The following is a 25,716-nucleotide window of genomic DNA, read 5'->3' as shown; positions in this document are numbered from 1 at the left end:
CATTGAAAAAAATCATTGAAACATATAAAATAAAACCAGTTCTCAATGACTGTTGTAGTGCATCATATTGTGCTGTGCCATGCAGGCAGGACACTTGCCAGGCTTAGGCATTTCCAACTCAACCAAATAAAAAACAAATGCATAATTTACTTCTACATCTTGGGATGATAACTCTTGATTTAAAAAAAAAAAAAAAAAACTATTGGACTCACCTGATTAGCTCAGGAAAACATCCATGTTTTTCAGAAAACAGAATACAAGCTTTCCGTCGCATACTGGAAAACACTGGGGGGAAAAAAACTCCCAGCTGGATAATGTATCAGATTACCACTTGGTCACTGCTTTTATTGCATAAGTGGATACTAGCTGAGGAAATACCAGAGATCCACAGAGTGCCCCGACAAAAAAAATAGGTTGCACAAAGTTGATGTATCTCAGTTTGCGTGTGGTAGTGTTAAAAGTGTTCCTGGTCTGAATGAGAAAGTCGTAAAAACTGCCAATAATCCACCAGAACCCTGCGCTCTGAGCCGCAGTTTGATTTATTGAATACGTACGGATCATTACCTTGACTTTGGGAAAGGGACGACATGTACCACAATAAATACAGAAGGCGCAGCTGGATTTGGTAAAACTCAAAGCTGAGAGCTGACGGACAAATCCGCAAAGATACTCTGTGGAAAAGCACGGATATGTTCGGCGCAAACCCCGAGGTTTAAGAGCAACTGTGTTCGCCAAATGTATTCGCTTTTGAGCTTGGGGATAGACACGATACAGACGATACGACTTTAAAATTCCTAAAAACACACATGCAAAAAAAAGCAGAGATTGTGACGTACAGCACTAAAACTATGACAACAATAAGAAAGCAAACAGGCTCACAGTCTGTCACATGACATTGTTGACAAGTCGCAGGCATCAGTGGGTTGGAAAACCAACAAAATACTTTTACTCTGCTCCTTCTGCAAAGGCAAATGCGATCTATTGTGTGTTTAGATGTATTCCAATCCGAAAAGACACAGAACTATAACATTTCTGAGCGACGACCATGATGGACGAACACGCATCGATTTAAATACTGATGAGAAACTCAAAACCAAAACTATTCCTTAAACCTGTGAAGATCCAGGTGGATGCGTTTCTTTAAAGTCTTTGCCTAAAGTAGAAAACTTGAAAAGCATGATCAGCCATTCCTTCATGTCTACTAAACCTCATTTCGAACTAACAAAGATTCAGTTTGTCTAGAATTAGGTCCCGTCCAGCCTTGCGTAACAAACCATTTCAACAAAGTTAGCTACGTTTTAATGGGGCTACAGACAATAGCAGCCAAGATTTCCATTTCAGTTTCTCCCTCGGTTGCACAAGCAAAGGTGGCATTTTCCCAGCGAACGCCGTCGGTCGAAGAAAGCCTGAGGGCCAGGGATTGATTGAGGCAGAAAAGGAACACCGTGAATAAGACCTAAGACTACCGGTATGCTGCTGAGAGTTTGGCCCCGGCCGTAAAGTGTGTGGGCAGCGCATCTGAGCAGCCGACGCCACACATGTCCACTTTACGGGCCACAAATACCACAGCTCTTTGTGAGAGGGCGACAGCACGCCGACACATGGGCCGAGGAAACGCACGCTCTGAGAGAGGGGAAAAAGAAACGTCATATGAAAAAGGAGACTTTGGGAGGCAACTGAGAGAGAAACCTAAAAGAACGAGAAAGGCCCTTTATCGGACTGCGGCTCTCCAGAGTCAGGGAGTGGGAGAAATTACAGCATGTCTTGGCTGCGTCGCTGAGATGACAGTCAAAGTGATTAAATATGTGTGGAACTTGTAAAGAATTCAAAGTTGTGACTGCACTCCGATGAGCAATAAGAGAGGCGGCGAAGGTCAGGCACTGATGCAAGATGGAAATCTCTTCAAAAGCCAGGCCTGGTAGCACGTGGTCTTGTGGATTCCAGGCATCTTTAAACAAGTCGCACCTCGGACGTAAGGCAAACACGACCAAATACCTGGCTCTGCAACCTTGTCACCTTCCGCGGCGTCAGCTCTTATCCCAAAAACCACATGTATTTCTCTTGCATCACCTGTCATCGCCCGAGTAGTAGGTGGCACAGAACACTGTAGGAGATATTATGTTGATGAGGATGTTCAGACTACGATCCAGTGAAAGGAACCCCAGCACACAAAAAGTATCCAGCTTTTCTACCAGTAGCAAAAAAAGCAAACAAAAACCTCCCCCGTTTTTGCTGAATTTGGGCTGGAACATGTGGCATGAAGCATGACATTTGTTGTGCCTTCCACCATATGGCCTAACAATTAGAGCCTCTTTCATCCCCTTCAATGGAGGGCTGGCTTACCAGGACTATTAACTCTATTAAATCATTTGGTTGTGCAATCGTCGGGGCACAAACGTAAGACTTCACCGGACTAATCAATTACCACGCCGATTACGGACAGAGTCGATGTGTCCTAGATTTCTTCGAAACTGCCCTTGCGCTCCGCAGCTCATGCACAAATCAAGTGAGCATGACATTAGAAAGACGTAACACCGAATGAACGTCCACATCGTCCTCTAATTAAATTAAGAAACGGCATTCGTGGGCGGTGGAACATAATGGAATAGAAAGCGAGGGCACAGTGCTGAGATTAGATCCCCTCTCCTCATAAACAAGAGTTTAAAAGTGGGACATGGCCAGGAGTCAGATTTCCTTGTATTCTCTTCTCCGTCTCTTTTTCCACTTTTTTCCTCTGCTGCTAGCCAGTGTGTCTGGCCTCCCTCCGCCTCCCCTGCGCTTACTGCTTTCCCCTCCCCATTCTTCAGTTTCCACCGCTCAGAAATCATTGTTGAGGCTTTACACAGTAATCCTTCACCTTTCGTCCTTCTCAAAGAGTTTGTTAGCCCCGGCCTTTTTCCATTTCTGACTCCCCCCCCCACCCCCCCACTTGGTATTGCTTTAGCTTTTAAAATTAAGGCCCGAGATAAGAGCCGCCACTAAATATCCTTACCTTCCAAGTAACAGCTGGAGGAGGACGAGAGGCCTTTCTTAGATTTACACCCCACCAATTTCAGGCATATCTCCAACATTTTCATTTGCTTTCTTTCCCTTCCCGCTGAAAATTTCCTTGCTTGTTCAAATCAGATGTCCCACGAACTTTTTCCGTCTACATGTGTCCAAAAAGAAAAAAAAATGAAGCGCACGTTAAAAAAAAAAAAAAAAAAAAAAAAAAAAAGACAAAAGGAGAAACAGCAGCAAGGCCGAATGTAAACGGTTTGTTTTTTTGCGGTTTCTTCCCGGTCGCTGTAAATCCTCTTTTTCTCCTCGCTCCTTTCCAAAACTGAAAGAGTCCGCTGTCCGGTAAAGTCTACCAACTTTTTCTTAGGGACGTCTCCATGTTTTTTTTCCCTCTTTGGCTTCAGGGCTGGTGGTTAGCTCCGCTTTGGTGAGATAAAACGACGATCCGGCAGCCCAGGTTTCGGCCTAAAAAGCTCGGTGGATGCGCAGAAGTGTCAGTTGTGTAGGCTGAAGGGCAGTCTGAGCGGTGCCATTCCTCTCTCCTGTCCCCTGTGTGAGTGTGTATCTGAGGCGCAGGGACTACTCGTGCTGCAGCTGCCAACAAAGGGCCTCTTTCAGGCTCTGCCTGCTGCACTCAATGACATCAGCTGAGCCCTCCCACCTCATGCAGTGGGAGGGATAGACCGCTACCACACACACTCTCCCAGAAAAATACAAACAACGGCTCACCAGCGTCCAGAAATCATGCCAACACAAGAGACAAAAGCTCCAGAGGCATCTTTGGACACCTTGAAAGGAGTTTTGATTCAGAGCGGTTTGAAAATAAATCCCCCGGTTCAAGTCACAGGATTACAAAAAAAGCTCCTCCTCCGACTTTTTGTTAGCCCCCTCCTCCCTCTGTATTTCCCCCTCTGCTTCCCAGTCGTGCCTCCCCCTTCTCTCCTCTCCAGTCTGAAATGTTTACAGGTAGAAGAATCAGTTATGGAAACAGGACTGGGTTGTTAAAGGCATCACTGAAGCTCTCAATCAACACAGAGGAAATTTTAACTTTTGTTGCCGTTCTTTAGGCTAACACCAAACGAGGCCCATTTAATGAAGGAATGAAGAAAGCGCCACATGTGAATTCATAAATACGTTTCTATAGAAACTGTGTGACTATGTGATTTAAATCCAGGAACAGTCAGGACAGATATCAACAGGGAGGAAATAATCCTTGGCAGAAGCAAAACCATCTTCCCAGTCTTTTCCCAGCAATCGGAGGAGTGAAATGCAACCAACGACTCATTGAGACCTCCGGTCATACTTCTGAACCAAGCGAGCTTGAAGCGAGTCCTCGGAAAAATTCACAATATATGATAAAAGCAATTAAGAAAGGAATGCGACTATAGCTGCGGTTATAAATGCATTAGGGAGTGTCAATGGCATCTGGAAAATGAGTGAAGCTTTGTGGCCTGTGTCCTCTGTTCGTATCCCAGTTGTTAATTTGTTATTCCATCCAACTACTTGAAGCCAGCGTCTCTTTTTTTTTTTTTCGTACAATACCTGCAGTTCACATTAAGATCCATTTTTCTGCGCAGCGCTGCTCAACAGCTGTTCACATCGGGGCTAAAATGTTGCCCATTCATCGTTAACAGGATGAAACAAGGGAGAATTAGTCACTCCATCTACAATAACAACGTGGACACAGACGAAATTTATCGCAATTCAAAACAATGGCCACTCACGGTTATATGGACTAAAATGATTATGCATCGTCTTCACAGTGAAGGCTGAATACACAATGAGCGCAAGAGCGGCCGCAATCGACTGACTACCTCAAACAAATATTTTCCATATAAATGACAAACATCCTAGACTGCGTGTGTGAGTTCAGAGATAAGAGGTCCGGTCAAAGGGTGATTACACGCTGTTGGGAAGCCGACTCGATGACATTACAATAACAGATAACGGCTGCAACGCAGGCAATTTACTGGCTGATAGTGTCAGGGGAGTTTCCGAGACCGGAGTGAAGGTGCAGGCTAAAAATACACTCCACACACGGAAAAATACAAATTACGTTGGTGTAAACAGCTTTCGAAATCCCATTTATAACAATGAGAATAGACTGAACACTAGAAACATCTCTCAGCAAAACACGATACAATCCAAAGACGGCAAAACACCGCTCTAAAACAACAGAAACTGAACCACACAAAGGTTAGATTTAAGCTCAATATCCTAACACTTGAAAGGAAACTCCCTGGATATTTTTCTCTGGAATCTGCAATCTGCCCAATCAACCAGCCCATTTATTGTTCCTCGTTAACACTGGCTGTCCTTGCAGGCTCATTTGTAAGCACTGATTTCTTGATAATACAGATATTGAACGTCAATCACGTTTGATATTCATCTTGGTGGACCAGATGCTCAAACCTCAGTGCTAAGGAGGTTCAGACCAGTTTTCCATTCAAACGTCAAGAGAGATGCATCAAGTAATAAATCCATGTAATTGCCCTGTATTGTAAGCCCTAAATTAACATTTGCGTACCTAACAAACTCTGTATGATGACTTAAATTTATTTATTTTTGAAAAGAACAAGACCAGAAGAGATACCAAGGTTGAAGCTTCAATTGACTGGCTTCCAAATTGGACGAGGATTTGTACAAATCGAAAACTTATTATCACCTACTATCACAAGTTTGCATCAGGAAAAACACGTAAATTTAGTCAACGCCTCAAATACTGTGTAGGCTGACGGTGCTCGACGAGGCACAAGAATTACTAGCTCGCGAAATTAACCCATCAATCAGCCATACATTTGTGCTGACTGGTTGCGATAAATCAGAGTATGTAAACAAGAAGTATTTGTGCAACCCTATAGGAGTGACAAAAGTTCCAGCAGCTGCAGGACTCGGCCCGCATCTGCAGCAATAGCCGGGGCGTGATGATGTATTAAAGAGTCTGGCGAAATGGATAGCAACTCAGATTCAGTCACAGGTAAAAAAAAGAAAAAAGAAAAAAGAAAAATGCATCCCACCAGGCATCCATGGCAACCCCCACACTGCACGCTTTGTGCGTCTGTCTGTCTGTCTCATTAGCCGTTATGTGCATCCTTCGTGACGCCTCAGGCTCTAATGATCTCAATCATCCCTGAGCTTCCAGTCGCATGTAACCGGGCCCTACATCATCGCCGCTGCACTGCTGGTATGGCAAACATTTGTGTTCCTCTCATGCACCACCCCAAACGCCAATTAAGAAGAAATGCAGGCTTCCTCAAGCTCTGAGAAAGGCCCATTAACTCACCGCAGTCACAAAAGTGTCGGGGAGATGAGGGGAAGAGGAGAGTGGGCTATAAAAAAATGGAGGAGAGGAGGAAAGAGGAAAAAAGGTTGCAGATGGAGAAACATGAAGCACATTGTTTGGAAGTGAGCTCATAGGAGAATCGTTCGCTCCGCGTTTTAAAATCCCGACCTAGTATGTTAACAGTTAGCTGACGTACATCCACCCACGAGATGGTTTTTTGGCTCTTTTGTTTCTTTGCACCACCCCCCCCCCCCAGGGTCTCCTGATTCCTTTCTCCAAAACTTGAAAGTAAAGGACAAATTGTATTCGCTAGCGATTCGAACTATACTGCTGCAACAGGTAACCCATATTCCATAATTCACATTCTTTAGCATTGAGCAGGAACACAAATGAACAATTCGAGCTATTACAAGATTGTGTCATACTGATTTTGAGGTGATGATAGATTTTTAATTCATATGATAAATCACAATGGGTGCAGTTGATGCCCAAGTAAGAGAAGCAAATTAAAAGCTGGTATAAAAGACGTACTCTTGCCGATTTCCATCCTCCCAGCTTCACGCATGAGAGCATGCACACAAACATAATCACACAGTCTAACAATGTCAGAAATGCAAGCCAGCCAAAACTTGGCATACATCCTCGTGTCCATCTAAGTTATGGAACAAGAGTTATTAGGCTTTTAAACCAATAAAGCTTTCTAATTACAGCGTAGGAAAGGGGTGGGAGGCAGGGAGAGACACAAAGCCCTGTAGGTTCCCGAATCGCGATCTTCACGACGCTGCACATGGCTCATCACTTCACGGCTGCGCCTAACTCGGCAGCCACAGCAATCTGTAACCGTCAAGTGTGCTTAAATACCAGACGCTGCAGAACCAGGTACCATGTAATGTGGTGTTTGGATGTGTGTGTGTGTGTGTGTGTGTGTGTGTGTGTGCACGCGCGCACATGTGGCTGTTTACTCAAGGCCCTCTTGAGAATGCAGCCAGAGTGTCTGAGGCGTGCAGACCGACAGATGAGGTTAAGGGGTTTAGATTTCCACATAATTCTCCTCTCAGTATTGTCCACAGGGAAAATGGACACTTAAGAACAAAACAGTCGCTGCTCTAGTTCAAGGTTGAGGTTTTAGCATCAGCCTGTGGTGGAAATAATTCACCGATGTTGACGACTGTGAAATCAAACTTCTATGTACAAACATTTTTTTTTTTTAAAACCTAAACAAGAAATGCATGAAAAGAAAGAGATGGATATATTTATATTGTTTTTCTCACTGGTCCAGAGAGCATTCATTATTATTTAAGGTCCTAATCAAAATTATTTGAGTCTGGTAACACTATGATACCTCCAACTGAATGACAAATTATGTATGGTAGGGTTGGGCAGCGTGACCAAAAATGTGTATCATGGTAATTCTGACGGTATCATGCATGCATTGCAAAATGCAAAATCATGCATTTTTTTCCATGCATAATCACATTTTCACAACATTTTCTACTGGTTCAGAAAGGACTTAATGCAGAAGATAGACTAAGGATGGACTGTTTTACTGTGATGATGAGTAAATATTGTAGAATAATCCCACACTAGTAGTAAAACAGGTTTGCGTGACCTGTGTTAGCACTGACTGATGATGATGTGCGAATCCAGGGGCTCCAGCTTGGAGAAAAAAAAAAATAAAATGTTATCAAGATGAAATTAAGAAACTGGGACAATTGTGGTTTCATTTATTTTGTCATATTTAAACATCTTTATTCTGCTATGTCTGTAAGGTCAATAACAGCGTGACTGGCTACCGTAATAGTTGTAGTAAGCGCTCAACATTTTTTCTCACATTCATAAAAAGCTAAAATTGGGGACCTTTTCTGGGACAGCTTTAGCTGGGGGACAGGTCATCTAAAATGAGGACTGTCCCTAGAAATCAGGGACATCTGGTCACCCTAAAAAAATCCAAACAACTGATAGTGCATCTTTTATTTGGCACAAGTCCTCTCGTTCTGCCGCTTCATTTTTCGGACCTAACTACCTTCACCGTGACTAGCAGTGACGCAGTCAAGTGCTACATTGGAAAAAGTATCACAAGTACTGTCACCACCTTTTACAACAGACAAGAAAGTGCAATCTAAACATCTCATTTCTCCGGCGGTCGCCATTTTATTCAACTCAATCAAATCAACTCATTGGTGCTCAGATGATCTGTGTAACAATCTCGTTGTGACTCTTCTGTCCATTATCGCATGGAGCCCACCCAAACGATTTGATTTGTCCGGCAGATCTTCGCCAGGCAGGACTCCAGACCAAAATTCCCCAGCAAAACGGTTGTGGGTGGGGGAAACGTGGGCCGGCTTCCATGCTATGAAATTGTATGTATGTGCATGCTCTTCTGTATGTGGTCATACACAATCTACATCTCCTTAGCCTCCTGATCTGAGGGGACTCGGATTGTACCAACAGCTCAACGCAGACAAGCCAGGCGGAAAGCAGCTTTAATCCAGACAACCACATCGGAAAAGAACTCGAGGGGCCATGTTATCATGAGGAGAGACGCAAAATAGAGCAACGCGAAGCAGGTGACTGGGCAGCTCCTTCGCGCAAACCAGTCTATCGTGTGCCAAAAATATGCAAAACCATGCATGAGTGCCAGAATTACGCAATCCTGCAGAGAATCGAAATGTATGGATGCAAGCCAAGTTGGAATTTCATACTACAGACGGGCAGGTTAAATAAACATCACCGTTCATCACTTGTCGGGTATGAAACGCTGTGCTTAACATCTGCGTTGAAATGAAAATTAAGAGGGCAGACGAGATTCCAGACAAAGCTCTACTCCAAAACAGCACCCTACGTAGCATATATGCGGAGGGGAGATGGTGCTAATCCAGTCACTTATTTTAGAATTTAGCTAAACTACTCAATTTGAGCCGGAGCGCTGGCATAAAAATGCAACTTTTTTTTCATTTTTTATATTCCTTTGTTTTATGAGTGTGCTGACTAGGAGAGCCAAAATCTTCCAGGATGGAAAGAGAAGGCTGCAGAGAAATGAGTAGGAGGTTTGCAATGGTACAGCAACCAAAAGAGAAAGTTAAAACTTCTATGCGGGTACGATTTAGTGATTCAAGAGCATAAAAAAGACAACGCCAGGATGAGAGTTGACACAGTTAGTAAACAGACAGACAGAAGGACAGTCTTTGTGACTCTGTCATCCTTAACTGCCTCGGGAAAACCCCATTTGTCTGAACGCGCACTGGAGGAAAAACAGCAAAAGATACATCGGAGAGACGCTCGCTATAAGACTTTTGGAGCCGCAGTGTTGCTGCTTTGGTTCTTCTTAGTGTCTAAGTGGATCCAGATGCAGCAAGCATTGCAGGCCCCCTCCTATCCTCTTATAGCGTTGTGAAGAAGAGCTTAATGCATCAGATAGAAGAAGATACACGACAGCACAGCAGTAGTGTGTGGACCAGACTGGTGGGAGGGGGTGGCAAATCAGACAATAACAAACCTGATAATGACTAAGTAAGTGGACATGATATTTATTATCTTTCTGCTGAATAAAAACGAAAGCTTAGAAGAATCTTAACCATAAGAGAAAGTGAAATCATGCCCAGCTATCAGACTCAAACCTGATCCTGTATCCTGCAAGAGGTCAGAAGATTTATGAACAAGAAGGCTGAGCTTTTTGTTTTTTCTCCCTGAAAGACAGATCCGAGGTAGCAGGTTGTCTGCAGAAAAAACAACAGCTGTGTCTGCCTGCTTGGGCATGGAGGAGAGAATGTTTTTTTTTTCCTTTTCTTTTTCGGTGTGCATGTCTGTGTGTGCACGTGGAACCAGGTGGCGACAAGCCCCCATGCTGCATTCTTTAACTCCGCTTGGAGGTCCTCCGTAAGCATGCCAGCGTTACATGTATTACGTGTGCATGCGCGACCAGAGGGTTTAACAACCAAACGTGATGAAAAGCATCGCAAACCCCGCTTCATGACTGAGAAATCTACAAGTTTGTGTAATCTACGAGTAAAAAGCTTAGTTACACAATCTTTCAATACATAAATAATTATCCTCTTGGCAGAAATTGAACAATCACAGGCACAGATTTCACAAGAGAGCGTTTCAGATGCTGAAGTAAAAAAAATAAATGAATAAAAAAAATCAGGGTGAGAGTCGGTGACTCAACAGGACTGTTTGTCCTGAAGCGACTTTCATGCACTTCCAATTGTTCTGTGCAAAACACGGTGCGGCTAAGTAAATGGAAAAAGCTTTGGTTTGCGCCTTTGTTTTTTCCCTCCGGATGCCTTTTCATTACAGCGAGATTTTAGCAGATGAGATTTCAAGTTTAGAAAAGAAGCCGAAGTTATGATCGGAACAACAGATGTTAATGCCTAAAGATTAAAATTTAAAATCGGGCTGCGAATGTGAATAAAAATCATATGTACAGTGACTTCTGGATGAGATTCTGGTGTAACAAAAATGCTGTCAATGAGAAACTGTCACTGTCACATCACTGTCTTAAAACTGCTCATCCCAAATCATCGAAAGGTAAATTAATTAGGAAGAATAGTGATTGATGTTATGTTCGACACAGCACTGATTCTCATTTATTAAAATTCTTCACATAATCAAGTCTGAAGAAAGCCAAGGATTACGGCAGATAAATATCAACCACTGCCACACATAAAAAAAATGCGCAAAAATGGGTTGCAGATGGCAGTCAGCCATTAAGAAATGTGTATCCCATTGTCACATAACTCTAAATGCTCATGTACTGTTTTGAGTTTATTTTGTATGCACCGCTTTTGTCTTATTTTGTTTAGCTCTTTGTTTGTGCTTTGTTCTCCACGTCAATAAAAATGTTCTTTGCATTGTAAAAATCAGAGAAAGAACGAAAGAACGAAAGAAGGGGAAGGAGGGAGGGAGGGGGGGATTACACCAGTTATTTGAGAGAGGAATGCACAAGAGGTCACATTCTTCACTCCACTGCTGTGGCTTGCCCTATGTTCAACTCTCTCTCTCTGTCGATTTCGAGCCGAGCAAAATGGGCAACATTACTCAACACACTTCTGCACCAACAGATCACATATTTGAATTTGCTAGGAAACGGAGCGGAGTGGCCCGAGAGGCAGAGGACGAAAAGGATTTGGCCAGAGCCCATTCACGATATAGTCATACTGATCAGATAACAGAGTTACACAATAGACCTTTTTTTTTTTCGCCAGGAAGACCGCTTGACATGTTAGAGCGGAGAGAGCAGAGGTGAAAATAATTAATGACAGTTATATGTAGTTGATTTGGACCTTGCGTTGTGTGGACTGAATCAACACACTCACAGCTCAATCGACTTTCTGATGGCGGTCCTTGTCCCAGTTGACATGCAAAGGAGAAAATCGAATTGCTGACGGGAACACGTCTTCCTCCTCCGCACTAGGTGGCGATATGGGTCTTTTCAGCGGGTTAATACGGACCCCTTTCCGTTTGACCTATTATGTCACACAATAAACAACTGGTGTCTAATGCATCAGACCAGCATTTCAAACAAGAAGATGGATAATAGTTCAGCTTTTTATCTCATATGTAATGTGCATGCCACTTACGGTGCAGATAATCCCTCAGGTGGTTCTTCTACCGGCTCTGTTTACCTTCTTAATAAATAATAATGAATGGTGGGGAAAATTGATTTCCAGTCGTATTATCTAGTAGGTGGGTATTGGCAAGGAATTCACGATACCATACATACCATGATACTTGCCTCACGATATGATACTTAATATATTTATTATGTTACTTAATATTATCTTCAATGACAATTTTAAATACATTACATTTAAAATACACATTGTACATACAGTGGGGGAAATAAGTATTTGATCCCCTGCTGAATTTGTAATTGCATATGAATGATAGCTCGTTATGTGTTTACTGTTAGGCAGATCAATCGAATCTAAAACACACATCTAAAGTTATAAATTGTTATGTACTTATAAGGGAAATAAGTATTTGATCCCCACAATTTTAAATTCACTCCTACAATTGCTGGTCGTTTGAGTGTTCGTATAATACCAAATGATCTTAAATCGTCATATATAAAGCACACAACTAAGTCTAAATGATTATTTATTAAGGAATATTTCCCAACTTCACTAGAATGGCTCCTAAGATGCTGGTGCGCATGACACAGCTGTCAGCACTAATTACCAACTGATTAGTCATGTATATAAAGCACACTGCTCAAATAGTTTTACATTCCAACACAGCCATCAAGACAAAAGGCTTGGTGAGAAGGTGACAACTATTGGTGCCATTATTCGCAAGTGGAAGACCCATAAAAGGACCATCAACTGTCCTCGGTCTGGAGCTCCCCGCAAAATCTCGCCTCATGGAGTGAGGATGATGATGAGAAAGGTGAGGGAGCAGCCTAAAACAACACGGCAGGAGCTTGTAAATGATCTGGAAGCAGTTGGGACCTCCGTCACCAAGAAAACAGTTGGCAACACACTGCGCCGTTATGGATTGAACTCTTGCAGTGCCCGCAAGGTCCCCCTGCTCAAGAAGGCACATGTACAGGCCCGCCTTAAGTTTGCCAGTGAACATCTAAATGACTCAGAGAAGGCTTGGGAGAAAGTGCTGTGGTCTGACGAAACCAAAGTTGAGCTACAGTGGGGGAAATAAGTATTTGATCCCCTGCTGAATTTGTAAGTTTGCCCACTTCCATAGAAATGATCAGACTCTGGTTTTTATGGTTGTTTACTGGTTATGGGTATAGACAGAATATCAATCGAAAATGCATAAAAAACACACAATCTAAAAGTTATAAATTGTTATGTATTTTATTAAGGGAAATAAGTATTTGATCCCCAACAATTCACTTAGAATTCAGGCTCCTACAGATTGGCTGGTGCGCATGTGGCACACAGCTGTGCTCAGTCAACTAATTACCAATACTCCTGATCTTAACTCGTCATGTATATAAAGCACACCTGCTCTAAGAATCAGTTTTCTTACATTCCAACTTCTACAGCACCATGGGCAAGACCAAAGAGCTGTCAAAAGATGTCAGGGACAAGATTGTAGACCTGCACAAGGCTGGTAAGGTTACAAAACCATCAGCAAAAGGCTTGGTGAAAGTGACAACTATTGGTGCCATTATTCGCAAGTGAAGACCCATAAAGACATCACTGTCCTCGTCTGGAGCTCCCGCAAAATCCGCCTCATGGATGAGATGATATGAGAAAGGTGAGGAGCACCTAAACAACACGCAGGCTGTAAATGATCTGGAAGCAGTTGGACCTCCGTCACCAAGAAACAGTTGGCAACACACTGCGCCGTATGGATTGAACTCTTGCATGCCCGCAAGGTCCCTGCTCAAGAGGCACATGTACAGCCCTTAAGTTTGCCAGTAACATCTAAATGACTCAGAGAAGCTTGGAGAAAGTGCTGTGTCTGACGAAACCAAAGTTGAGCTACAGTGGGGAAATAGTATTTGATCCCTGCTGATTTGTAAGTTTGCCATTCCATAGAAATGATCAGACTCTGGTTTTTATGTTGTTACTGTTATGGTATAGACAGAATATCAATCGAAAATGCATAAAAACACACAACTAAAGTTATAAATTGTTATGTATTTTATTAAGGAAATAATATTGATCCAACAATTCACTTAGAATTCAGGCTCCACAGTTGGCTGGTGCCATGTGGCACACAGCTGTGCCAGTCAACTATTACCATACTCCTGACTTAACTCTCATGTATATAAAGCACACCTGCCTAAATCTTCTTACATTCCAACTTCTACACACCATGGCAAGACCAAAGAGCTGTCAAAAGATGTCAGGGACAAGATTGTAGACCTGCACAAGGCTGGTATAGGTTACAAAACCATCAGCAAAAGGCTTGGTGAGAAGGTGACAACTATTGGTGCCATTATTCGCAAGTGGAAGACCCATAAAAGGACCATCAACTGTCCTCGGTCTGGAGCTCCCCGAAAAATCTCGCCTCATGGAGTGAGGATGATGATGAGAAAGGTGAGGAGGCTAAAACAACAGGAGCTTGTTATGATCTGGAAGCAGTTGGGACCTCGTAAAAAACAGTTGGCAACACACTCGCCGTTATGGATGAACTTGCATGCGCAAGGTCTGTGGGACATGTACACCGCTAAGTTTGCGTGAACACTAAATGACTCGTTGGAGAAGTGCGTGGTCTGACGAATACCAATTGCAGCAGGCAATTAACTCGACGCCTGTTTGGAGTGAACTAGATCCAAAGACCTACAGGAAGCATTGGAAAATCTGTTTGGGCTGCAGAAAGGACAGGCAATTCACGCTTATGGGCATAACCATGTCGTAACATCTTGGACAAAAAACCTTCTTTCCTCAGCAAGAACACTGAAGATGCCTCGTGGGTGGGTTTCCAACATGACAATGACCCAAAACATACTGCCAGGACAACAAAAGGAGTGGCTCAAGAAGAAGCATATTAAGGTCATGGAGTGGCCTAGTCAGTCTCCAGACCTTAACCCGATCGAAAACCTGTGGAGGGAGCTGAAGCTCCGAGTTTCCAAGAGGCAGCCAAGAAACTTGAAGGATTTAGAGACTGTCTGTAAAGATGAATGGGCCAAAATCCCTCCTGCGCTGTGTGCAAACCTGGTGACCAACTACAAGAAACGTCTCATCGCTGTGCTTGCCAACAAAGGTTTCTCTACAAAGTACTGACTTGTGTTGTGCTTGGGGATCAAATACTTATTTCCCTTAATAAAATACATAACAATTTATAACTTTTAGATTGTGTGTTTTTTATGCATTTTCGATTGATATTCTGTCTATACCCATAACCAGTAAACAACCATAAAAACCAGAGTCTGATCATTTCTATGGAAGTGGGCAAACTTACAAATTCAGCAGGGGATCAAATACTTATTTCCCCCACTGTATTTGGCATTAACTCGACCCGCCGTGTTTGGAGGATGAAAAAACGTGAGTATGACCCAAAGAACACCATACCCACGGTTAAGCATGGAGGTGGAAACATCATGTTTTGGGGCTTTTTTTCAGCAAAGGGTACAGGGCAACTCCACCGCATTATGGGGCCAATGAATGCAGCCATGTACTGTAACATCTTGGACAAAAACCTCAGCAAGAACACTGAAGATGCCTCGTGGGTGGGTTTTCCAACATGACAATGACCCAAAACATACTGCCAGGACAACAAAGGAGTGGCTCAAGAAGAAGCATATTAAGGTCATGGAGTGGCCTAGTCAGTCTCCAGACCTTAACCCGATCGAAAACCTGTGGAGGGAGCTGAAGCTCCGAGTTTCCAAGAGGCAGCCAAGAAACTTGAAGGATTTAGAGACTGTCTGTAAAGATGAATGGGCCAAAATCCCTCCTGCGCTGTGTGCAAACCTGGTGACCAACTACAAGAAACGTCTCATCGCTGTGCTTGCCAACAAAGGTTTCTCTACAAAGTACTGACTTGTGTTGTGCTTGGGGATCAAATACTTATTTCCCTTAATAAAATACATAACAATTTATAACTTTTAGATTGTGTGTTTTTTATGCATTTTCGACTGATATTCTGTCTATACCCATAACCAGTAAACAACCATAAAAACCAGAGTCTGATCATTTCTATGGAAGTGGGCAAACTTACAAATTCAGCAGGGGATCAAATACTTATTTCCCCCACTGTATGTACATCAGAGGACAGGGATAATTAATTGGACAAAGTCAAAAAACTATTTTAATCCAAATGATCCATTTCCAATTTATTGCACTTGTACTTGTACACAAAATTGATATTGTATCAGAAGCAAAAAAAATATCATGATATACTGCCATATCGATATTTTTTCCCACCCCTAGTATTATCTGAGTGTCTTAATCGGATAAAGAGAACTCTGATTTTAGTCGGACTATTGTGTTTACATGAACTTTGTTGTCCAGTTAAAGTCAGACTAACTGGCGATGCTGAAATGAACAGGGCGGAAATTTAACAACTACTGCAATAAAACAATAGCCTCTTTAGTGTAGATTTATTTGTGGAGAACTGCCATGAATCAATCAAAACAAATTCTGTCACGTCCTTTTCAGATCCAATACTGCACAGTCAATCTTGTGCAACTTGCACCCATCAGCCTATATTTGCCATTTGTGTCCTTGTGGACCTCGGCAGCATGAGTTAAAGAGAGAAAGGCTCTGAGTATCTTGACTACCTTGATTTATACACACAGCTGTTTTGGCAAGTCACTGGTTAGCGCGGCCATAAAGTGGACTCTTTTCCAGGTGGTCAAGACTTGATGAGAGGGAGGAAACACTTACTAATCAGCAATGTGTCATCCGGCGGGGTCACGAAAAATTCAACACAAAAGCCCGTTCAAGCACGTCAGAGCTGGGAAATAAAACGGTTTAAGTAAGAAAAAAAGTTTATTTAGATGAAAGTCAGGCAGGATCTGTGTGTGTGTATATGTGTGTGTGCCCATCAGAGATATGACCAGGCACAGTGAGACGAGCCACCAGGGGCCTAACAGCTGGCCTGAATGAGCATTACTATGAGGCGCCTGCACACACACACACACACACATACACACACACGTACACGGACCCCCTCCTCCCATCTTCAGGACCCAGAGGGATCATGGGAGGAGATTTGGTGTCTAGACTCTATAGATTCCTCGAGTTCCAGCCAAAAAAGAGCCAGTTACCAACTCAAAGAGAAACGGATCCACTTACTGCATCACATGCCCGACGCAGCTGCTGCAGCAAACACACACGCTCAGAAATCAAATGATGTCACAAGAGAGTGTGTGTGTGTGTGTGTGTGTGTGTGTGTGTGGAGGGGAGGGGATTCACACTGGCTACTTTCTGCCCCAAACACAGCATGCATCACTTCAAAATGACAAAATCAACCGATATCCCAGCTTTACATAATGCTACTGGAAAACAACTCCCGTCGTCATGACTAAACGGCCAGTCTTAGTTCTGCATACTTGGGACATCAGCTGTACTTCCTGGAATCCATGACTGGACAGTGGGCTACTGTATCGGATTTACAGCTGACCCCGATAACTTGTTTGTTCATCTGCGAGGCCCGCCGCAGATTCCAGTTTCACGGATTATGACATCGTAGTGTCATGGCCCAGATATGAAAATTAAACGCCGTTCTTGTGTCTAGACATTTAGATGAAGCCGTTTACTTGTCTGCGCATAGATAAATGCGACACGATGTTCCTCCAGCATCCCATGACCCCGAATAGAAAACAGCGAATATAAACAATGAACAACTAGGTCCCCGCACTTTATTGTGCCTTGAACATACTTGAGATTTTGCCAGTCTGGACTCCAGGCATCAAGCAGGGAAGAAGTACGGGGTGAAGTTTATGAGTAGGAAGAAAAGCCCCGTTGTTGTGCCCATACTAAAACCTATCCAAGCAAGTAGCAACATGCCAGAGGTCCGTACACAATCTGTAACCCAACTCGTCTGGCTGATGACAATGGGTTGGCACCGTTCTCTTCTCGTTGCCTACACGTGAAAGATTGCTGCAATTTAAAGTGGTAAGCAATCACATGCCAAACTATCATCTATAAAACCTGAACCTTAAACCGTTTCCAGCTGTTGTTGTTTTTCTTTACCCGACGCATTCCCATGAACAATACAACTGAATAAACAGATCATTACAAACCATCTTGAAAAGCTCTAGAATAAAACTAACTGAAGTATCTTTGCAGTTTGACACAATCTTTTTTTTATATATATATATATATATATCAAAGTTATTGACATTCACTGTTCAACCTTTGCCAGAGCCTATGGTGTAGTTTTCCATAAAAGGAACAACTTAGTAAAGGACGCAGTTCGTCTTATTTCTGTGTTTTTACACCTGTATTACGTTCAGATTCAGCTGCAACTATGATACGGTATGTTACAATATTGCACTACCATTGGTTCTGTTTGTGCCACGCCTGCAAACACTGTTATCAGGAAATAATTACATAGAAAATGGAGCAATAGCTGCGAGTGCGTCCACTGACATTTACTGCTCTTCTGTGGCTCATGTACCAGTTTTCCATACGCAGACGGCAATGATCGAGCATCAAGGCTGTATGTTGCTCTGACTAAAAAGTTCTCCTTATCCGACTAAGACACTTGATTGGAAATCAATTTTCACCAACATGTATATACCGTAATCGCACTGGACAACGTACATGCTGCACAACTGCTGTTCTGGCGTATGACACCAGAACTAAAATGTCCTGCCGGTCACAGAAGAAGAAGGTAAACAGAGCCGGTAGAAGAACCACCTGAGGGATAGTGCATATCTTATCAACACCATAAGTAGCACGCACATTATGTAGAACATTAAAAAAGCTGAACTATTATTCATCGGGTTGTTGTTTGAAATGTCGGTCTGCCACATGAACGACTCCAGTTGTTTATTACATGACGTAATAGTTTAACCAGAAAGGGGGCTGTAATTACCCTCTGAAAAGACACATATCGCCACCTAGTGTGAAGGAGGAGAACATGTTCCCATCAGTTACTGGATTTTCTCCGTCGCATGTAAACAGGGACAAGGAACGCATTTAGAAAGTTGAATTTTCAGCATAGCTTGATTAAGCTGTGCATGTAAACGTACTGACTGCTGCAGCCAGACACCTCTGCAGGAGAAGATGTGCTCTAGGGACACACAACAGCCTATTCCACATCAGGTAAACTGCTTCATTATGTAATTATAGTCTTACGTGGCAGTCGTATCAGTCTGTAGGTAAGATGTGTTCTCACTGCAAACAGACTGAGACCAGCAAACACAGTGTTTACACGAAGCCCAAATGAACCGACCAGGTGGGTGTTCCGGTTTTGAACTGGGAGTGAAAGAATCATTTGGTTTTTACGTTTTTTCCTCAGATTTGTAGCTTTTGTCCAGTTTCCAATGTCTTTTAAATTGTTTTTAATTTGTATTGGAGCTACTAATGCAGCAAACGTCTGTTTTTGTGCAGATTTGGGTGTTATATACTCAAGAGTATATCTCATTGATTCCACATCAGCAGTCAAACAGCACAGACAAGTGTTAGCTCCACTACAGACATGAAAGCTGTTGGACCTGCTCATCTGTGTGTCTGATCTCACAATAATATGCATAAATCAAGCACGTCCTGAGAAATATATGAGGTGAACTGAACATACACATAACAGAAAACAGATTAAACAACCTCTGATTATAGAGGATTATTTTTGAATAAAAAACAGTATTCAACTGCAATGCACTCTAACAAAACACACTAACCTGATAAATAAATGTAACCACCAGGGGGCAAATTTCCCCCTTTATACCATCAGCTCCTTCTTTTGAACTCTCTTGCCTCCTAATCTTTCTCAGCTGTCCCGTGTCATGCCTTTTTAGGGAATGGCAGGAAAACAAAAGAAAGGCGCACTACTCCTTCACTGATTATTTACTACAACCACAGCGATTCCGCTTCCTGCAGCTTGTCAAACTTGCCAGTGGTGGTCACTTGAATTAAAAACCCTTGACACCAAACTGATTTTTTATTTTTTTTTGCATCCATAACATGCCAGCTAGCTGTATGCACAAATACAATGACAATGGGTGGGCAATTATCACAGCTGAACACACAGTTTTAATGCAGGGTGCATTTTTGTATCAACAATATTATACACTAAATGAAACAAGAAAAAGAAAAGGATCAAGTACATTTGTCGTGCTCAGACCTGTTTTTTAAAACAGGCCCGGTAACATACTGCAACTATTAATTCTGTGACTTTTTCGAGTTGCATGGTAAGAACACACTTGGTTATCTGAACCATACAGAGAGAAAAGGCTGAGAGTGCTGCAGGAGATATGGTTCCAGGGAATTCATTACCAAGCTCCTTTCTTAAAATCTGCGCTAGCTAACCAGTGAGATCATAACTATCCCTATCCACTGTACAGTATACGGAGGTGCCAAAAGCAGAGACAGGTCTTTGCTTGCCTGCCTCAGTCTCTCTCCCAGGCAGCTGCACGCAGAGGTCTGAACCTGCCTGCTGAGAAGCAGCGTGGCGCTGGCTATCCCAGTTTTAACTAGCAGGGGCTCACCAGGAAGAAGAAAAAACATAAAATCATGCGTGTTGATGTTGCCCTTCTCTTGCACTATGACTCACATCCCTTTTGATGGTCTAACCTGCTCATGGCAGGAGGAAAGGGGCAGAGAGGGAAAACAAATACACCCCATGTCACTGACCCTTCACCAAAATTTGATCCATTTACCGGCAAAAGCTTTCGTTCTGTTTTTCTGACCTTCCTCGTCCTGTCCCCCCTCTGTGTTATGCAAGACTCAGAGTCAGTGGAAAATATTCCTGCCAAGGCAATCACAACCCTACACACACATTTGGTAAACTTATCAGTTAGCTGGATGCATGGCACGCCTCTGGTTCAATGGCTGATGACATGTTTAAAAACAAATTACTACTCAACTGATAAGTTGAATTTTCTTAAGTTGGGGTAATTTTATGTGAACTTGTGCGACAAACATATTTTTTGTTAACCCCTCTTAGCACTGCGATATTAAGAAATACAAGTTCAACGCCGAAACGAGCCACCTGCATCATATAAACATCTTAGCAGAAGCAGGTGGAGACAATATTTATAGGCATACACAGAAAAGAAAACTTCCTGTACTTTGTCTACTTTGTGTTTTTTTTCTCGTGGACGGTAAACAAAGACAGACACCGCTGTCAGGGCGTTTTAATGAGCCACAACTGGTAAATAATAAATCATTGACTACAAAAACTAGAGTGGAAGTCACAGATGAGGTCACCGCTGATTCATGTGAATTAAGTTCAAAACTTTAAACGTCTGCTTTCTGTTCTGTGCCATGCTTTAAAACAAAGTCATCTGATGGGACATTAGAAAAGAGGCTGTAACCAGCAACGGAAAAGAAATGGACGGCTCTGTAAACGTATGCACAGTTGGCCGCATGTTTATAGGATTTTATATATTGTTCCATTACTACTCTGTGCAAAATTTGTTTTTAAATGTGCTAAATTGACACTGACGCAGGCGATTATTGATGCAATTATCGAGATATAATCTGCAGCTTGGTCAGTAACAGCTGTGCGTTTCAGCCCTAATTTGCATGCTTTCTACTACATCTACACTGATCAGCCACAACATTAAAACCACTGACAGCAAAAGTGAACAGAATTTAAATCTTGTGACAACAGAATGTTCCACTAGGAAACTTTAGAGCCTGGCATTCATGTGGATGTTACCTCGACATGTTCCACTCACCCAGACCAGACCAGACACCCCCACCCCACAGCAGTGACACTCCTTGGCACAGATACACAGACAAAAACAGTTCAGGAACAACTCAAAAACAGATCCTAAACGGTTCTATTATCTTTGGGATGCACTGGAAACAAGCCTGATCCACAGAGGCCCCTCCCTTCAACCCATAAGACTGAAAGTCCCTCACTAACGGGGGGGGGACAAACTCAAAACGCCCACGTCCACTCTCTGATGAGTAGAACTGTTTTGGAGGCAGAAGGGAGAACTACACAATCAAGACCATTAAGGTCATAATGTTGTGCCTGATCAGTGTAATATGCATATATCTGCACAAACTACACTTTTATACACAGACACAGGAAGATGCACTGACACAAACTACATGTGTATTATTGAATTACAAGAGACTGCACAGCCTGCACTTTTTTTTCCCCGAATGATTCTTCTTCATGTCTATTGTGAGTTACACACAAGGCACAGTCTCCATCCTCTTCTTCCTGACTCTCGTGACCCTCAAGGGAGACTTTTTCCTGGTCGGCTAAACTCTTATCATGAAAAAGTCTCCCATGTATTATGGAACTTGTTTGTTTTAGAATATTACTGAGATTAGAATGAATTGCTTAAAATACACTCAGGATATTGTACACTACTGTGTTAATTAACTTTACTATTATATGTTTCAAAAGTTGCGTGGGGGGTTTAGTGCTTTGCTTATGTGCCTAATAAGGTCGCACTGTACAAACTGAAAGCCATTCCTTTCGGGAGGATGTATAAAAATCATTCATTTTAATAAATATTATATTGGGATTTTTATGTCAGTGAGTTTAAAACCTTTTCACACAGTACAAATGATGATGGATGAGAATGATGATGGATTTGATGGTTCCAACAGTGGAATGGATTCTGAATGAGCATCACTCAGTCCCATCGAGAGTAATTAAGTTGCTAATCAGTTTAATATGGTGGAGATACCAAACGAACCAATATTAGCACCAGAGTGGCTGTGGGTTATTGCATGTTACGTGCTTGATTACAAGCAGTAAGACATGAGTTGAGAGGCATCATACTGTGGAGCGGTCAAAGTGGCAAGGTGCTGACAAATCATACGTACAAGAGATACAAAAGACACATCAAACCCTCTGTAGAATCTCTACGTCTCTAACGACAGCCAACAGTGGTTTTGGCAATTGGCTGCGTTACTAACTGTGGTAGACGTGATCATAAGCTGTTAAAATGTATCACTGCACACTTTAAAGTGCATTAATATTGCACAAGCATCAGTCCCAAAAATACAACTACAAAAGCCCGATGTCATCTGCACTCTCTTATTTATGCAAATTAAAACCTCCACACCACAAACTTGTGCTCTCACACCATCTATGTGTAATAAATGACAAAATCCATTCAAAAGTACACTGGTTGCTCCAGACTACTCATCTGAATGTAACTTACTCGGCTGATGAAGCGGTTCACAGACAGAAAGGTATCATAGAACTTGATTTTAGGGCCAAATATGCAAAAGCACAATGCTCAAAAAGCTACAAATTGTTTTTCAACAATCAAAAACAAACAGATTGTAGCTACAGAAATGAGCAACTTTAGAAAAGAAGAGCTTACCGTGCACAACAAAAACATTACAGGGCTGGATCCCATGGCGTGACGACTCTCTCTTTCCCCCCTTGATGAAGGCTGGCAGACTGGGTCTCCTCTGGTCCCCTGCAAACTTCCCCGGCTGCTGCCCCATAAGGGCAGGGTGCCAGGCCGCAGCCGGGACTCTCCAAGCTGGACTCGGTTGTTCACCGTCCAAAAGTTGGCCACCAAGGCAGGGAAGGGGGGGTGGTCGGGAAAAGACGAGTCCAGTTGATGGCGGTCACCTACACAGATGTGTATAACGCCAGTATGTCTCTGTCTATCATTAATGGAGCCCGGGTGCTACAAAGGACAAACAATGGATTTTCACGGGAATCTAGAGGGAAAAAAAAAATAAAAACATAAAAAAAACATTCAAGACTATCAGGATTTAAAAAAAAAATTAATCAAACCTTTTTATTTTGTTATTTTGGATTTTCACCTGTCAACCTTACATGTGCTATTTTAAATGGCCACCATGCTCTTTAAACGGCATGCACAGTCTGCACACACAACTCACGGGGAACTTTACAATTAACACAAAACTTATGAGTGCAAAAGAGTTTTTTTTTTTTCTCTCAACTAGACCATAAATAACAGGAGCACTGAACCGCAGCACACCGTTAACTATTGTTACTCTTAACCCCATTGTCCGTAGGGAACTTATTTATCATGTGCACAACACTTCATCACCAGTGATGAAGTGAAAAAAGAGTGATTTGTACCGCACAACTCAAACTCACGCAGCAGTTTCAAAGGCAGCGAGTGAAGACAAGTGCGAGGGAAAACTTACTCGGTCATAGAAACATTTGTGTTGTTGGTTAGCAGGCGACCTCGAGCTAATGTTGAAGGTAGCCATGAAAGCTAATGTCTGCTGGTGGTATGCAGCTCCGGACCCTTAAATGCACCACGAGCAGTCAACATTAGGCTCTCGTTGGTTCGACGTTAGCACGCTGGTAGCAAACCTGCACTTAAACGCCTCACGGAAAAAAAAACAAAAACAAAAACAAGCAGTTTTAACACTACTGCAAGCACTATTTCCAGAGTTGGTCTCAAACTTCCGTGTCCACTCTTCCCGTCTTGCGGAGTCTCTTCCCCTGTGGTACCCGGACTAAAGGCACTTCAATCAAGGAGGCGAAGGCAATTCGAGGAAACTCTGCCGGCCACAGACCGACGACTCTCCCTGGAAGTCCGTTCCTGTGTTCGCGGTCGCCGAGCTCTTCGTTACCGACCCCTCGGTTCGCGTACTTACTCATCGCTTTCACGTAAAAACCTGTGCAATAAACTTTGGCCGAGTGGTAGTTATGTCGCTGGGGCCGCCATACTTCCATACGCAAGGTGGTTTACAGAAATATGTGGGTGGGGCGACGTGTGACGTCAGGTGCGTGCGTGGGCTAGTAGCTACACTGGAGCAGAGCGACGGACTTTTTTTTATTTTTATTTATATTTTTTATCAGGCAGGGAGAGCAGGACGGAGCAATAACACACAGAGAGGCACACATACTTGAAGCTGTTTCTTAAAATATACGCAGTTTCAATGTGAAATAGTCAAGATTTTTTTATTTATTTATTTATTTATTTTTTCAGATTGGATTAGATTCAACTTTATTGTCATTACACATGTACAGGTACAGAAAAACGAAATGCACTTAGGCATCTAACCAGAAGTGCAATCAGTAAGTAAGTAAGTAAGCATGAAGCATAAATAGTGTGGTATATGGACAAAATTTACAGATGAAACCCTATGTACTTGTGAGACCATGTACACAGGTGAGTGACCAAGATGTACGCAATTGATTGAGGTACTATGAACATATTATACAGATGGATTTGTGGGTTAAATAAAAGTAGAGTATAAATAGGAACTATAACATAATGTACACTAGAGGAAATGGCAGATAATGTGAGAATAAAACAGTGCATAAATAAAAAGCAGTAGCTACACAATCTTACTAAACTAGTGCTATATTTGGTACATAGTATGGTGCAAACAGATTGTTAGTCTTTAGTCAGAGAGGGAATGAGGAGTCGAAGGGAGCAAGATTCTGCTTTGGATTCCTTCTTTATGAGTTGAGTGATACATAATATCAACGCCAAAAATGCATGATGTGGCATTTCGTGGAGCAAGAGTTTGTTTTGTTAAGATAACCGTGTCACAATATTGTTCACCTCCCCCATAAAACATTTTTTGTTTTTAAAGCTTTCTGACAGTTCTTATGGCCTGAAGTGGAGTTGAAATGTATAGGGATCTATAATGATCCTTTATTTGCTTCAGGTGCGATGCATATACATATCAACCGCACACATGAAAATATTCAAGGTGAGTCGCAATCATGTCTGAGGGAAGAGATTATTTCATCACACCCGAATGGCCTTGGGTAAAAGAAGATTTCCAAAAAAAATAACATTCCAAGAGACACCACTGGGAGCATTATAAGAAGTTAAAAAATTTACTGAACAGATGCAAACCTGCCTTTCAGTGGGAGAAAGCCCACAATTTCATCACTGCGAGATACCTACTAGTACGCACTCCACTTTTATGTTA

General features: G+C 42.5%; 1 protein-coding gene across 4 annotated transcripts in view; it reads right to left on the bottom strand.

Moving 5' to 3' along the window:
- The window catches only part of abl1 (c-abl oncogene 1, non-receptor tyrosine kinase), a 35,027-nt gene extending 10,502 nt beyond the window's left edge, over window positions 1–24,525 (bottom strand). Inside the window, exons 1-2 of one of the 4 annotated variants that reach the window (XM_047570325.1) lie at window positions 23,965–24,525; window positions 23,160–23,508 (exon numbers count right to left, since the gene is read on the bottom strand). In XM_047570325.1, the coding sequence (XP_047426281.1) occupies window positions 23,160–23,286 (127 nt within the window). In that variant the 5' untranslated portion in view covers window positions 23,287–23,508; window positions 23,965–24,525. Of the gene's footprint in view, window positions 1–2,992; window positions 3,803–23,159; window positions 23,509–23,964 lie in introns of those variants that run through there. The other 3 variants (XM_047570326.1, XM_047570327.1, XM_047570328.1) reach the window with 3 other exon arrangements.
- Window positions 24,526–25,716: the final 1,191 nt, after the last annotated feature.

Source organism: Mugil cephalus, chromosome 19 (genome assembly GCF_022458985.1).
Source record: "Mugil cephalus isolate CIBA_MC_2020 chromosome 19, CIBA_Mcephalus_1.1, whole genome shotgun sequence".
Lineage (NCBI taxonomy): Eukaryota > Metazoa > Chordata > Actinopteri > Mugiliformes > Mugilidae > Mugil > Mugil cephalus.
The sequence above is the reverse complement of the archived record's forward strand: the minus strand, read 5'-3'. Positions and strand labels throughout refer to the sequence as shown.